This window comes from Daktulosphaira vitifoliae, unplaced genomic scaffold (genome assembly GCF_025091365.1).
Source record: "Daktulosphaira vitifoliae isolate Bord-2020 unplaced genomic scaffold, ASM2509136v1 Scaffold_2, whole genome shotgun sequence".
Classification (NCBI taxonomy): domain Eukaryota; kingdom Metazoa; phylum Arthropoda; class Insecta; order Hemiptera; family Phylloxeridae; genus Daktulosphaira; species Daktulosphaira vitifoliae.
Window position 1 is genome coordinate 2,999,854 of NW_026099573.1, and position 16,768 is coordinate 3,016,621.

General features: G+C 29.3%; 2 protein-coding genes across 2 annotated transcripts in view; one reads left to right on the top strand and one right to left on the bottom strand.

Moving 5' to 3' along the window:
• Positions 1–5,964, top strand: part of LOC126898777 (DNA excision repair protein ERCC-5) — an 11,250-nt gene extending 5,286 nt beyond the window's left edge. Inside the window, exons 7-17 of the mRNA XM_050673105.1 lie at positions 1,448–1,552; positions 1,612–1,839; positions 1,910–2,173; positions 2,265–2,378; positions 2,627–2,782; positions 2,882–3,042; positions 3,113–3,211; positions 3,422–3,635; positions 4,310–4,549; positions 4,861–5,048; positions 5,117–5,964. Coding sequence (XP_050529062.1) covers positions 1,448–1,552; positions 1,612–1,839; positions 1,910–2,173; positions 2,265–2,378; positions 2,627–2,782; positions 2,882–3,042; positions 3,113–3,211; positions 3,422–3,635; positions 4,310–4,549; positions 4,861–5,048; positions 5,117–5,359 — 2,012 coding nt within the window. The 3' untranslated portion in view covers positions 5,360–5,964. The remainder of the gene's footprint in view (positions 1–1,447; positions 1,553–1,611; positions 1,840–1,909; positions 2,174–2,264; positions 2,379–2,626; positions 2,783–2,881; positions 3,043–3,112; positions 3,212–3,421; positions 3,636–4,309; positions 4,550–4,860; positions 5,049–5,116) is intronic.
• Positions 5,965–11,575: 5,611 nt separating this feature from the next.
• On the bottom strand, positions 11,576–15,203 carry LOC126900110 (uncharacterized). Its single transcript, XM_050675585.1, has 3 exons — positions 14,615–15,203; positions 13,527–14,393; positions 11,576–13,449 (listed from the first exon to the last, which is right to left on the bottom strand). The coding sequence occupies exons 1-3, from the start codon at positions 15,201–15,203 to the stop codon at positions 11,576–11,578; spliced, it is 3,330 nt and encodes a 1,109-aa protein (XP_050531542.1).
• Positions 15,204–16,768: the final 1,565 nt, after the last annotated feature.

The following is a 16,768-nucleotide window of genomic DNA, read 5'->3' on the forward strand; positions in this document are numbered from 1 at the left end:
AAAAAAAAAAAAAAACACACATAGTAAAACCAATACCTTCTCAGCTTCGCATCGAAGCTAAAATATATCATTGTTTAACATAAAATTATAAAAAAAAAAATGAATAACTATCAATATATAAATTTTATTTTATTTCAAAATATAACAAAAAGAATAAAGGGCATAAATGCATTTTACCACCCTATCATGTTTTTAAAAAAAATATTTTTAGTCAATTAAATTTTTTATGCTTGTGCATCATGTTTTTTGTTAAGTACAACATTTGTTATTTGAAAACTTATTCACTTTCAAAATTCACAGACATTAAAGTAAACTATTTTAATGTGCAGAATGCTCTTTGAGTAATCATCAATTTTTTAAAATTTGTTAACCCATACGTTCACACTACATGTGATACTAGGTCTAGTCCTATTCTAGCATATTTATTTTAATTTTGGACTGTTACTTTGTTTTATTAGTGGTTATTCCATTTGATAATACATTTAACATGACAACTGTTGCCTTATCTAAGTGCAAATAATGATATTAAAACGATAATGAATACGGCCATTTGGTGTGCTCAAAGCACAGTGACAATTAAGTGATTGTGTAGATCAATAATGGTGTTTCTTTTTTTTTTTTTTTTAGGTCGATTTTTCAATTATCAAACTCAAAAATATAGCTTCCCTTGACTAAGTTTTGAATTCAAGACAGTGCGCATCATGCAGTGATGAGTTACTGACTTTTTCCACATTTACTATGAAAAATAATTATAGGCTCCATTTTGGTATACTATAACTTCTTTGTAAAGTCTTTTTACTCGCTGTTTTGTTATGGACTATGGTCAAATAAAATAAATATTAATGTCCAAAGCATATCAATTTACACAAGTCACGCCAATTGTATCGGCCAAATCTGGACTTTTCACGTGGATTGTAGAGAGATTAGCCATATCAAAACTGTAACTTTTATCATTTCATGTGGCAGTTTGAACTTGATGGGTTATCAAACTATTCAGTTTAGCTTTGCGTTAGATTTAGATTTGACTTATCTGCTTTGAATGTTTGTAGGCGTTAGTCCCCATCTCATGAGAGTCCCAAAGGAACTTGAGTTGGTCACTGAAATAAGCAGGCATAGATTATCTCTACATTTTTAGTTCTCATTGACAAAAAATATCTAATTTTTAGATTTTTTAGTTCACTTTTATGGCAGTTTTAAAAAGCTTTAAATTCTTAACTAATAATTTTCACAATATTTTTCAAAAAATTAATTGATTGGTCAATTGCATATAGTTTGAATAAATAACAGTGTAAGAACATTAAAAGATATGATTAAATGTAATTTAAAGTTTTATTTATTTATTTATATTTTTTATGTATATAAAATAATGTTTAAATAAAAACATTAATATTTATATACATAAATATAAAATTTATGTATATAAATAATGTCCATTATTTTTATTTAGATGATGATATATTCAAAGCCCTTGCAGGTGATGAATCACTTGAAGAAGATAGACTTGCTTGGTTAGCATTTAATGAAAATAAAAAAGCAAGTAAAAAAAGATCAGGTAACAGTTTTTAGGTACATTTTTAAAATTTTCTAGTTAATTATTATTTAAATAAATAGATGAATTTGAATCTCCAAGATCAATATCTTCTAAACAGAAAACAAGTTTTGAATATCCTAATACAGTTAATACATCAGATGATGTAAAAGATATATTTAATGCAAAATGTTTATCCAATAAACATTCTACAGAGTGTCTGTTTTTAAAAAACGATGAAAAATCTGATGAAAATTTAACTGATGACCTAATTAATGAAGATTATTTAGCATGGATAGCTCTTAATTCAAGTAAGAACATTTATTATTAAAATTATTACAATAAATATTTGAATTTTATTATATTTAATGACTGAATCAGGTAAACAAAGCCAAAAAAGTGAGAAGATTCAAAATATAATAAATGACAATATGATTGCATCAACAAGTAAAAATACATCAAACTTTAGTGAAAATAACATAACCTGGAGCCCTAGTAGTTCAGTACAAGATATAACAGGAATATCTTTAAACTTTAATTCAGAATCAGATTCATCTGATAGCAGTTCTTTCTTTGAGAATACTTCTCATCTTTCGCCTAATGAAAGTTTTTATTTTTCTAAAGAGAACTCACCAGTTAATATAGGTATAATTTATTAATTGAAACTGTATGAAGAATCAGATCCCTAATAATGTTATGAACTTAAGTTAAAACGACATATTTTTTAATTTTTTAGATGAGTTAATAAGAAAAACAGAAATAGAAGAGCTAAAAATTCAATTATCTAGCCCAGTAAAAGAAAAAGTAACTGCATGTTATGAAAAATCAAATGGAAATCATGATATTTTATGTAAAATAAACATATATATATATATATTTTACTATTAATAGATGACTATAATTTAATTTGAAACATGCAGTTTTTCAAAGTGCAAGTATCAAGAGTTTATTCCGTTCTACTAAACTTTGTAACTTTTTCGTATAATGTTAATATTAGCAGTAATTTATTTAATTATAATCATGTCAACATAAAAATTAATAATTAATTTTCATAACTTTTTCTTTTGAATATTTATCATATTACTTTTTTATTTGCAGATAAATTTAAATCACCAGAAAGCACTCTAGATCTACCCAAGACTACTAAAAATACTACTATTTCTTCAAAAGAATGTACACCGATATCGACTGAAAATGTAATAAGCTTTAATGAGAAACCGGATATTTTAAATAAAATAAACTCATTTAGTACTGGTTAGTTTTGTTTGTAATTGTTGGAAATGTCACTAAAATAAGCTTTTCAATGCTTATATATACATTTTTTTTATTTATTGTTATTCAAATAATTCATAGATAAATTGAAATTTCCAAAAAGAATTTTAGAATTATCCAAGATAAAAAAATTAATTGATAACTCACCGACAAATAACATTTATGATTCTTCAGAAAGATTGACACAAAAAAAAGAAAAAGATCACCAATCTTTTGATACACAATATTTATCAGATATAAAAGTATATACCTACAATAAAAATAGCAATTATGAATAAATAATGATTATTATTTTATGTGTCGTGTTTTTAGGATACATTAGTTAGACAAGAAAATCACCTTACTAACTTACAAAAAGCTTCGGATCGTTTAGCTTCATCTGTAACACAAAAAATATCATCTGAAATGAAGGTTAAAGTCATTAAATATTAAACATTATAAAGTTATATTATAAAGCAATATTTTTGCAGTTTCAAAATTTACATTTTAATTAGTCATACTCGCATTAGTTCTTGTGGGATTAAAATATTTCAAAAGGCATTACTGAAAAATAATAAAAATTAACTTGCATCTTTTTGCTCTAAACTCCCCATACATTCCATTCTGTTTTTTCTTTTTTAGAATCTGTTGAGAATGTTTGGTATTCCATATATTACAGCTCCAATGGAAGCTGAAGCTCAATGTGCATATTTAGAAAAAAATGGACATACGGATGGAACCATAACAGATGACAGTGATATCTGGCTATTTGGTGCCAATATTGTTATTAAAGATTTTTTTGACAATAAAAAATATGTAAAACAGTTTAGAAGTATTGATATCAAGCAAAAATTGGGTACAGCTGTTGTAACTAATGAAAATACATTATACATATTGATTCTTTTAACGCAAGCTACTTGATTTCTTCTAAATTATAATAGTTATGTTAAGAAAATTATTTTATAATCTTATCATCTTATTATAATATCAGTTATTAATTACTTTTTATTAATTCCATTTATATAATAAGAGTGTTAAATTTATTTTTAAATTACAAAATACATATTTAGCTAGTGTATAAAAAAAATGACTAGTCGATAACGACTTTCAAATCATAAATCAGTTTGTAAGTTATTACTACTTTAAAATATAGACTGGAAGTGAGGTGTCGGTATGAAAATAGTTATTTATCTAATATTAGACATTTCTCGTCTACATCTCTCCTAGGTATAAAAATGCTAATAAAATTCGAAATACTTGTGTAAAAGTTATTATCATCCAGTCATTTCTTAATTAAATTATTTTTTATTTTATAAGTTAAATATATATATTGTCGTTTAAAGAAATACTGTCAACATTCTTATAAGGAATTAATTAATAACTGATATTATAAAATATATAATTCTGGTAAAATAACAAGAAATAATTTTCTTAACATTGTTATTATTTTAAGAGAAATTAAGTAGCTAATGTTAAAGGAATCACTTTGCTTAATATTAATAATAACTAAGATTAAATTTTTATTTACAGGTTTATCGCAAAGTAATTTCATACAAATGGCTTTTTTGGTGGGTAGTGATTATACAAATGGAATCGAAGGTGTTGGACCTGTAACAGCTATTGAAATGCTATCATTTTTTGATTCCAAAACAAAATACAAAAATATTGAGGATAAATTATTGAAAATAAAAGAAATTGTCAATTCAAAATCAGAAATTTACAATGATATTCCATTTGTAAAAAAATTGAAATCTGTTACAATAGAAAAGGGTAAAAAAATATTGATTTTTTTAATGCACTTATAAATTAATTTTATACTTTTACTAGAAACTGTAATATAATTGAGTGTATTTAAAAAGAGTATCAAAGGAATATGACGTTCTCTTTGGACAATTATTGCACTTAAGTATTAACTTGAAAATTATGTGTATTTATTATGGCTAATTTTATTGCTAATTTATAATATTATTACTTATTTTAATAATATTAAAATGAATACTATAAAATATAAGAATATTTTTTTTTTTTTCATAAAAATATAAAACTATAATTTGATTTAATAATTTAATATTTTACTTTAGATTTCCCAAATAAAGCTGTTATTAATGCTTATATGAATCCAATTATTGATGAGTGTGAAGGAAAATTTAGCTGGAGCTTACCAGAAATGGATAAACTTATGCAATATGCTCTGACCAACTTTGACTGGAGTATTTCTAAGACTAAAATTACAATGGATCCAATTTTGAAAAAAATTACAGAGCGTACAGTAAGTGCATTACATAAAGGTTTAACTGACTATAAAATAAATTTTATGTATAATATTAAATATTATAGACTCAAAAAACTTTGGATTCATATATGAAAGTTTTACCTACTTTAAGTAACCAAACAGTTGGCATGAGTAAACGAGTCAGTCATGCTGTAAAAAGATTAAGGGATAATTGTGACAGTACAATTTCATCAGAAACTGATCAAAAAAATACTAAGATTAAAAAATTAACAACAGCAATTGAAGCTAATAAACATCAAGCTACATGGATAAAAAAAACATTAATAAAGAAAAAGAAGCATAAGTAAGATAAAATTTTTGAATAATCATTAGTTTATATAGTTATAATATTTTATTATAAAATATTTTTATTTGAATTACTTTATATTAAAGTGTTATTATAACTTTCAATTATAGAATACTATAAATTCTAAAAATTATACTCTGTTAGTATTTAAAAATTCATTTTTTTTTTTTTTTTTAAGTCTTTTCAATTTAATATTATTGTAAAAATATTTCAATTATACTTATATTTATTTGTCAACATAATAAATTATTAAGCTTAATTTAACTCTATAATCTAGTCATATTTATGCCAAAATAGTCTTTCTGTGTTTATTCTACCACAGTATCCATTTAACTAGTTGTTCATTAGCAGCGGTGTATTTAGAAATTCATAATTAATTGAGAGGAAATTTAATAACAATATGGCTTTGCCAATGAAAAGAGCATTTATTTTGTATTCATTCCTCTAAATATGCTGCTATTTATTAGCATTGATTAAATGTAATACTTATAAAATAATCATATAAAATTTAAAAAAATTGTGTAAATTAATTTTTTTTTTATTATTTTCTTATCTGTTTTCCCTATTGTATGTGAATGATTAATTAAAACAAAATTATTCCATATTTTAGTTGCAATACATTAACTACCTTTTCGAACTAAAAATTATTTATAGTTATTTTCATTTATTAGATTAATTATATTTAATGTACTTTAGTTTCATACAGTAAAAAATAATAAGTATAATAATAATAAAATTTTTGTAATTATTGAAGATGCTAAAATTATCTATACAGTGAAACCCAAACAATTTATCTACCTCATTAGTAATGAGTCATTACTAATCCCCCGAAAATTGAGTTTAGTATCCTCAATGCTAAATTTAGTATCAGAGGATATTAGTTGTACTATTTTCTTTTTTTAAGCTTCAACTTCTGAGGTTATTAGCTTGAACAAAATTAAATTATTAGGTTACATATATGATTTTACAATAGTATTTCTTGAACTAGTTTCACATATAAATTTTTTTTTTTTCCTTAATATACAAATATACAATGGCTGATTAAATTGAGTTGTGCATATTGATTAGTTTAAGAAATGAGATTATTTTGATGGTGTTTTTATGGGTTGGGCTGAGGACTTCAAAGAGATTATCAGGCATTTCTAATCTTTTTCTGGTATCTATATGGTTTACGACATTGGACAAGGAGGTGCTTGACTGTGAGACGTTCTCCGCAGATTTGGCACATTGCAGGATCCTCTCTGCGCATAAGATATTCATGGGACATCTTTGAGTGCCCAATACGTAGTCTGTTGATAACTACTTCGATTTGATGTATGAGGTTTGGGCCAGTATTCTGTAGTATTTTTTATTTCCCTTAGTTTATTATTAGGTGTACACCGCCATTCGGATTCCCATACATTTGTACAAAAGGTGCTTACATTCCTATGAATGTCAATGAGTGAGGAGTATGTGCGTATCTCGGTCAGAGGGTTATTTCCTGCTTCACGAGCTACTTGGTCGGCTTTTTCATTGCCATCTATTCCACAATGACCTGGTGTCCATATAAACCGTATGTTCTTGTTAGCTTTTACAATGATATTGCTTATTTTAATTGCTAGGGTGCTTGAGTGCCAGTTATACTTAAGATTGTTAAGAGCGCTGAGTGAATCTGTACAAATGTTAGTGATTGAATCAGGTAATTGAATGGCTAGGTAGACTCCTTCCAGGAGTGCACAGTATTCCGCCGTATAAATGCTGTTATGGTCTGGTAGTTTGTACGATATAGATTGATGGCCATTTATGATAGCAATCACGACGCCTGAGTTGGTTTTGGAGGCGTCTGTATAGATTTGTGGGTTTGACGGAGGAGAGTTGATGATTTCATTGAATAAATTTTTATAGATAATACTTGACGTTTCTTTTTTACTATAATTAGCTAAACTGGTGTCCACGAGAAAGGATGGCACCCTCCAAGGAGGCACCACACTATATTCTCGTTTGATAATTGAATTTGGATCGATATTGTTAAGCGACATTTCATTCAGCATCCTTAAACCCCATGGTTTTTTTAGATTTGAATTGGAGCAAAATATATTTGCAAAACGATTTTGAGTCACAAATGGTAATGTAGAGTTTTCTGGGGAGGAAAGGATGCGAGCAATATAATTTAGAGCTAATTTGGTTCTGCGAATATGAAGGGGAAGTTCTCCAGAAATGGATTAAATGCTTGGGATGGAGCTGCTTCTAAATACTCCGGTTGCAACTCTTAGACCACTGTTATGAATTATGTCAATTGTTTTTTGGAGGTTAGGGTTTGAATTGGTATAGAAAATTGATCCATAGTCTAATTTAGATCTAACAAGAGATCTATATAGGTTGATTAAGACGGAGCTTTCTGCTCCCCATTCAACATGGCTCAACGTTTTCAGGATATTGATACTTTTGGTTGCGCTTGTTTTGGTCTTAATTATATGAGGTTTCCATGTAAGTTTGTTATCAAAAATCAGCCCTAGAATTTTTATGTTGTTCACGAACGGTAAAGGTGTGTTTCCCAAAAATAACTTTGGTTTTGAGATTTGTTTTTTTTTTTTTGGTAAACATTTGGTTTTTTCTGGTTAGAAAATAAAACCTGATTGGAAGCACCAGTTGGACAGGTCGTTTAGGCAATCTTGAAGACGGCGTGTCATTGATTTAATGTTTTTCTCTTTGAGATAAATATGAGTGTCGTCTGCAAACATAATTGATTTCACAGGTTTTTCATCGGGTAGGTTGTTGATTGCGGCTTGAAAAAGTAGAATGCTCAGGGGGATCCTTGTGTGACTCCATTCTCAAATACAAAATTTTCTGAGAAGTGGTCATTTATTTTAACTTGGAAAGAACGATCATTCAGAAAACTTGTTATAAATTGTAACATCTGCCCATTGATGTGCCATTTTTTCAGTATATTTAAAACTCTATGCCGCCAAACTGTGTCGTAAGCTTTTTGAAGGTCTAGACTGATGAGTATCATGGTTTATTTGTTTGCGAAAGATTCGAGTATTTCCGTTTCAATTTTAACATGGCAATCTGTAGTTGAGTGAAATTTCCTAAATCCATGCTGGTTTGAGGATAACAGATTAAATCTTTGTACGTACCAATTAAGCCTATTATAAATTATTTTTTTGAATGTTTTACTCATGTTACATAAGACAGAGATAGGGCGATATCCTGAAGGTTTGTGTCTGTCTTGCTCTTTTTTAGGAATGAGGGTAAGGGTAGCATTTTCCCATAAAGTTGGGATAATACCGGACAACCAAACATTATTATACAACTCGAGGAGTAGATTTTTTCCTTTAATGGAGAGGTTCTGGAGAAATAAGAATGGTATTTTGTCTGGTCCACAACTATTACTTTTTTTTCCTTCTAGACTAGAGTTTAGTTCTGACATTGTGATAGGATCGTTGAAAATTGAACCTTGATTTGTTGTTGATGGGGGATCGGTGAGATAATTAATTCTTGAGTTTCTTTAAATTTCAGAAAGTCTGGATTCAAACTAGAGTTACTACTGTTGGAGTAAAAAAACTGTCCTATTTGGTTGGTTATTTTTTTAGGTTCTGTATAAACTGTTTGTCCTACCGTTAGTGTTTTTATTTGTGTAAAGGGGATTCCTTTTAAAGTTTTAATTTTGTTCCACATTAAGGTTGGGGAAACATGACTATTTAAATTAGATATAAAATTTTCCCATGACTTTTTTTTCACTTTTAATTAGATATCTGACTTGCGCTTTGTTTTTTTTGAATTGTATAAAATCTTGAAGGTCTAAGGTTCGCTTGTATCTGTTGAAGGCAGTTTTTTTTTTCGTATAGCTTGTTTGATGGTTTTATTCCACCAAGGGACTGGAGGTCTCTTGCCAGAGTAGCTAGTTAACTCAAAAACGTCGGAGGCTGTATTTATAATGAGGTTGGTGAACCGTTTTATCTTGTCTTCTATATTATTAGTATTTGTCCAAGATGTTGATTCAATATTTTTATCAATTTCCGTTTGGTATGAGGTCCAATCAACATTTTTTAGTTTCCATTTTTTTTTCCAGAATAATGATAATGGGAGTTTGTGTGATTGAGCGTCATGATAGGAAAATGGTCACTACTTGATAATTCTGGTACGACATCCCAATCTATGTAGGGAGTAATTGTAGATGATGAGAATGAAAGGTCGATGGCTGAAAAGTATCCCGTGCTAGCCCTAACTCTTGTAGCTTGACCACTGTTAAGTATATTGAGGTCGTTGTTGCTGTAAAGTGTTTGCTCAATTTTAGTTCCTCATGAGTCAAGGTCGGAGCAGCCCCACAAAGGGCTGTGACTGTTGAAGTCTCCTAAGAGAATGTAAGGGGTGGGGAGTTGATTAATAATATTTTGAATATCAGATGACTCAAAAAAGTGAGAGTTTGGTAGATATTTATTGCAGATTGTTATTGGGTTTTTGATTAAAATATTTACTGCGACCACTTCTAGATTAGTATTAATGGTAATTTCTTCGGAGTGATAATTTGAATTTACATAGATTGCCACCCCACCACTGGCTCTGCCTACATTTGCTCTATTTTTGTAGTATGTAGTGTAGTTTTTTAGGGAGCCGACCTTGTTGTTGATAAAATTAGTTTCTTGTAGACATATTGAGATTGGACAGTATTTGTTCAATAATAAATTGATTTCATCTAATTTGGAGAAGAATCCATTTGGATTCCATTGGATTATTTTAAGACTGTTATTAATTATCATGATTGGTTTAATATTAGTTAGATGGGTATGTATAGTGGTATATTGGTTGGAATCAAGCTAGTAGGTTTCATCATCATTACTGTCAGCATAGGAAGCCTGACTGAAATTGATGTTTTGGATTTTTTCAAGTGCTTTTAATAATCTGGTTAGACGATTTTTAATACTTTTTATTTTTATGACAGAGTAGATGTTTGTAATGATTTCGATTATATTTTCTGGACTGCTACGATGTTCCGTACATAAATTCACAAGGTCAGTGCAACCTTGCGAATTTTCAAAAAAATCTTTTAACTGGTTTAGAGATAAGGATAATTGAGGATTTGAGTTAAATAGATTTTTGGTTGGATCTAACCCTTTATCGATATGTGAATAAAAGCTATCATTTGAACTAGTGCTTGTTCTAACTTTTGGTTTTTTATGTACATTTCCTTTGTGGTTATTTATGGTTGAGTTTTGCCGTCAGGTGCGTTGGGGGCTTCATTATTGAAGTTGAGTTGGATGAGTGTGAAGATTTTGGAGAAAGTGTATGAGACGTGGTCGACGGGGCTGGACGTTTAGTTACGATTGGAGACGTTACGTTGATATTTTTGTTGGATGACGATTTGAGCTTTTCGACTAGCGAGAGGATTATTATAATTAAAGGATCGTAATTCTGACTGGTATAAATATTTAGAGCATTTACAATAGGTGGTGATGGAGAAACATTTTTTTCTACATTTGAGACTGGCGGTATGTCATTAGTTGCTTCCATGTCGGTTTCGATTATATCGATAAAATTGATTTGTTCGGGTATATTTTTACATTGGCTAGAAAAGTGTCCGGTCTTATGACATTGGAAACAAGTAACGGTGTCATCGGTTATAAATATTCTAAACGTGGTGTTTTCAACAGTTACTGTGATTGAGCTAGGTAGTTTAGACACACTGTCTCGATTGATGTATAATTGTCTTCTGAAGCTTAATATATGCGAAAATTGTTCAGTTGCAAATCCAGCTTTCATGTGAGAAATTTGAGAAGTGGTTTTAATTCCTATTTCGTGGAGAGCGTTTAGTATAAGTTGATTAGGGATAGTAGGATAAACATTGGACAGAATGATTCTTTTGGACCGTTAATGAACCTACGAATTGGAATTTCTATTTCATTGACATAAATTGAAGAGTGGGTTTTGAGTAGATTTTCCATGACGGCTTGACTATTGAAAAATATGCAGAATCTATTATTGGATATACGTGATACAAATTGTATATTTTTTGCGCGTGTAATTTTACTGATTGCGGTAACATATATTTATTTATTTATTTATTTATTTATTTATTAACGCCCGAAAGCATGAGAGTGTACAAAAGTTTAATTTATAATAATCTTAACATTTAAAATAAGTAATATAAAATAGATTTTTAAATACATCGATACAATTACACTAATAGATATAAAGGTAATACATTATAAAATAAAATTAACTATAATATAAAATATAATTATGTATCAAAACCCAAACACAAATGACGAAGTTTAGACTCAGAATCAAAGTTGAAGTCGAAGCTATCGAGGCTGTTGCAAACACGGATCATACGACTTTTAGGTTGATTAAAACTATATGACTGACAGTGGAATGACTCATAAAAAACAGTTTTTGATCTTGTATTACAAGTTGGAATTGATAAACTAATTTTTTTGAGCATTTCGGGACAATTAATATTATTATTTAGAATTTTGTGAATAAAAGACGCATCATTAAATTTACGCCTGGAGGAGAGTGAATGCAGACCTAGCCTCATTGCAATTTCCTTTGTAGAACAATTCATTAAAAATTTGTAAGATAAATATCTCAAGAAATATGATTGTACATTATTTAGACGGTTGATTTGATTAAGCTGATAGGAATTCCAAATTATTGTCCCATATTCCAAAATCGGACGTACCATGGTGCAGTATAATGTTTTTAGACAATCAATGTTTTTAAAATCGTAGCATTGACGTCTGATAAATCCTAACATGCGCATTGCTTTGCCGTATATAAATGAAATATGTTCAGAGAAAGAGAGATCGGCAGACAAAATTATACCCAAATCTTTAATGGAAGAAACTATGTTAAGGTCTTGATCATCAATAGAGTAATTGTATATAACAGGGTTTTTACTTCTAGTGAAGGATATTTGAGCACATTTATTAATGTTTATTGATAAATGGTTATCTTTACACCATTTATTGAAACGGTTAATATCATTTTGCAACTTACGACAATCTTCTAACGAGTTAACTACCATATACATTTTTAGATCATCGGCAAAAAGAGAATACTTACAGAAATGGAACACACTTTTCAGATCATTTATGAATAACAAAAATAATAAGGGAGATAAATGTCCACCTTGTGGTACACCAGATGAGACACTAAAAGTAGATGATACTTGGTTTAAAATTTTAATTTGTTGAGTTCTACCCGTTAAAAAAGAGCCAAACCATGTTAGTAGTGGTTTGTCAATACCCAGGGCATTAAGTTTAATTAATAATAACTTGTGATCAACTGAATCAAAGGCTTTACTTAGGTCAGTATATATGGTGTCAACTTGTCCTTTTTTTTCAATAATATCATATAGATTTGTAACATACACTAACAAATTAGTACAAGTTGATTTTTTGGTACGAAAGCCATGTTGTTCATCAATTATAACACTGTTAAACATATAAGACAATTTAGGTTCAATTAATTTTTCAAAAAGTTTCGGTATCGAGCTTAATTTTGAAATTGGACGATAATTTTGTATTAAATTACGATTACCAGATTTGAAGATTGGGATTACAAAACTAGATTTCCATAGTTGAGGAAAAATACCATTAGAAAGAGACATATTAAATAAAATGTGGATTGGACGAGCTAGGGCGTAACAACATTTAGATAAAACAATTGGGGGTAATTTATCTGGTCCAGAAGTGCAGTCTTCACCCATATTTGAAAGACCTTCAAAAATTTCGGATAGGGGTATATACAAAGATGAGGTATTTATTAAAGATTCAGTTAAAACATTAGTAGTATCATAGGTACTATCAGATAGAGAACTAGCATATACTGATGAAAAATAATTTGCAAATGCATTAGAAATAGCTTGGTTATTATCATAACTAGAGTTTTCATATGACATAGGAGATGGAATAAAATTAATTTTACTGCGCTCTTCAATAAAGCTCCAAAATTTTTTAGGATTAGTAATTAAATTATTCTGTATGTTATTTAAGTACTGTTCATGGCATTGTTTTGAAAAATATTTACATTTAGCCCGAAGTTCAGAGAAATGTGAATAATTCGAAGAGTTGGGGCTTATTTTATATTGCTTGTGAGCAAAACGTTTTTCTTTTATTAGCTTTCGTAAATTATTATCAAACCAATGAGGAAAGTTGTTTTTTGGTACATTATACGTAGGTACAAACTTTCTAAAATAGTATTAACGATATTATAAAAATCTTCTACATATGTATCAACATTACCATTAGAAAATACATCATCCCAATTAATATTATTCAAGGCCATCGAAATACCTACAAAATCTGCTTTAATAAAATTTTTCTTTATTAATGGTAACTCCGATTGATTTTTTGTATCTTTAAATTCAAAATTTATAAGAAGTGGAGGGTGAGGTTTATCAATAGGAACTAAAGGGCTAGTGCATAAGTCAACACTTAATAAATCTAAATTAGAGAAAACTAGGTCTAGTGTATTACCATAGGGATTACATAAGGAGTTAAACTGTGACATATTGAAAATTGAAAATGCATCAAAAACTACATTGACTGCTGTAGGCATGCGGCCATTCACAATTAAACCAGTATTGTCATATGAAAATGTAGTACCTCTAAAATTATAGTCTCCACAGATAATTAAATCTACATTATCTCCGAAGTTTTCATAAAGCCAGTTAACTGTATTCACGTGAGTTTCATACACCGATAACGGACTGACCTCTGGAATATAACAAGTGCCGATAATCAATTTTATCTTGTTATTATTTTTAATAGATACGAAAACTTGTTCTACTGAATTGTAGGGAGTTGTAATCAGTTCACTAATATATTTTCTATGTATGCCAATCAATACTCCACCACCACGATCACATTTACTCGTCAAACCACTTCTGTCACATCGAAAAATATTGTAATTAAAGATATCCAATTCTGAATCTAACACCTCAGCATTCAGCCAGGTTTCGGTAAAAATTATAAAATCATAGTTATTATATGGAACATTACAGGTTAAAAATTTTAGCTTGTTATTAAGACTTCTCACATTTTGATAGTAACCTAATAAATTATTATTTTTCTTAAAATTAAATATATTTACATTTTTAAGGTTTGGTGTAGCTGCAGTTGATGCAGCTATTTTCTTTAGTTTTTTTTCACCAGAGTGGGAGCATCATCAATAAACTTGATAAACCATCCGTTATCGCCCGAATGTTTCTTCGCATTCAATTGAAGTTTAATTTCATTGTATTGAGTTCGTTATGATATTGTCAAGTCCATACCAGTAAATATATGTTTAAGCGAGTCGATTTCACGTAGTTTCCGTTTGGCTTTTAAAACTGATAACACCTCTGATTTACTTCCAAGTTTAACCATAATAGGACGAGGTTTTTCTGAATTTTTACCCAAACGAATGGCATGAACAATCGGTATATTTAAATCAATTTTTTTAAAAATGATTTCAGTTAATTTTGCCGGAGATAACTCACTGTTATTAGGTTCTTCTGCAGCGTTGAAAATAAGAATGTTTTTTGATTTTGTTATACGTTCTTGTACTTCATGAACTAGAAATTTCATATCTGGATTCGTACCATTGTTGCACATTGATGTTTCTAATGAATTAATACGTAATTGTAAAGTGTCAATCTGAGATTTGAGTTCATTATTTTCTTTTCTTAAATTTGATATATCTAAGGTAAGCTCATCTAATTTTACCATAATTGAATCGGTTTTGTTCTCGTGCATTGATAATTTAGTAGAAATCGTAACCAATTTAGATTCTTGAGATTTTAGTATTTTAATCACATCAGATAATGTAGGTTCCTTTTTAGAAGATTTATTGGATACAGGAGATTTTGCAGTTAAAGACATTATTTTTAAGATATATTAAAAAATCAAATTAAACGTATTTTAACGATAAAATAAAGATAAAACAGATAAAACGTGTTCACCGTATAACGGTCAGCTGTACACTGTGTACTATTATTTAAACATATTCGATTTGTTTGATGTTGTTAATACAGTTAAATACAATTGCTTGGTTCATTTTCGGTAATGTAATATTAGAGGCTATCTCTGCAAATGTTGTAGTATTATGAATATGTTGGGAAGCACTGTCTGTGATATTCATATCGTCAGATATGGTGTTGGGCTTATCGCCCATCGTTAGGTTTGATATTTATTTAATTGGTGTAAATAAGGCAATAATTTTAATCATATTACCTGCAACGCTGAACTTTGAACAGACTTGTGTGTTACTGCTATCGATAGCTATAAATGCGATAATGTAGAAACACACGTGTATCACGGTCAGACGTTGAACACGAACTGAGTTGTACTATTAATAAAGTAACTAATAATAAATTCTTACATATAATAAATATAGTTTCAAAAACTAAAAAAACACGCTTTTAAAGCACATCGAACTAAAAAGTTAAAAATAATTTTTAAAATAATTATGAAAAAAAATACTNGGATAACTAAAAATAAATTTTTATAGGAATAGTGTGCCTTCGTGTTGTTAGCGTGGTGTGGGGAGGGGTGAATGTCTAGTCTCAAGGCCATAGACGACGGGATACGCGATAACGCGTGGCGTTTGAAGAGTTACATACATACATACATACATACAGGTGAAACTAATATAAGCGTGTTAATAAATATAGTTTAAAAAAATTAAAAAAACATGCTTTTAAACTATATTTATTTTTCACTTTTTAGTTTTATGTTATGATAGTAGTTACTATCAATATCATGGTTGTAACGGGTAACGGGANATTCCATTCCGGGGAGGGAGTCTGAGAAACGGCTACCACATCCAAGGAAAGCAGCAGGCGCGTAAATTACTCACTCCCGGAACGTGGANACTACCACATCCAAAGAAAACAGCAGGCGCGTAAATTACTCACTCCCGGAACGTGGAGATAGTGACGAAAAATGACGGTATCGTATGGAAATCATCCCTCGTAATCGGAATGAATACTTTATATCTCTTAATTAAAATAAAGCGTGTTAATAAATAAATTTTAATAGTAATTAGAATATATATATATATATATATATATACGAGTAAAGCGACTTAAGTACGTAAACGTATCATGCACTAGGTATAACCGTATTTTGTGGGCGGGCGGTTCGGACTAACGTTATACCTGAGGTATAAACGGCGGTAGGAATATATAAATATATATACGTAAGACGCATTAGACGCGGGCGTTATTGGTCAGTCAAAATAAAAATTTGTTTATATATATATAATATATATAAACGATAACCAAAAATAAATTTATACAGGAATAGTATTGCCGGCGTATTGATGAGCGTGGGGTGGGATGGGGTGAATGCGTTATGACAGTCTAGTCTAGACGACGGAATATGCGATAACGCGTGGCGTTTAGAGAGTTACATACATACATACATACATACATACATACATACTG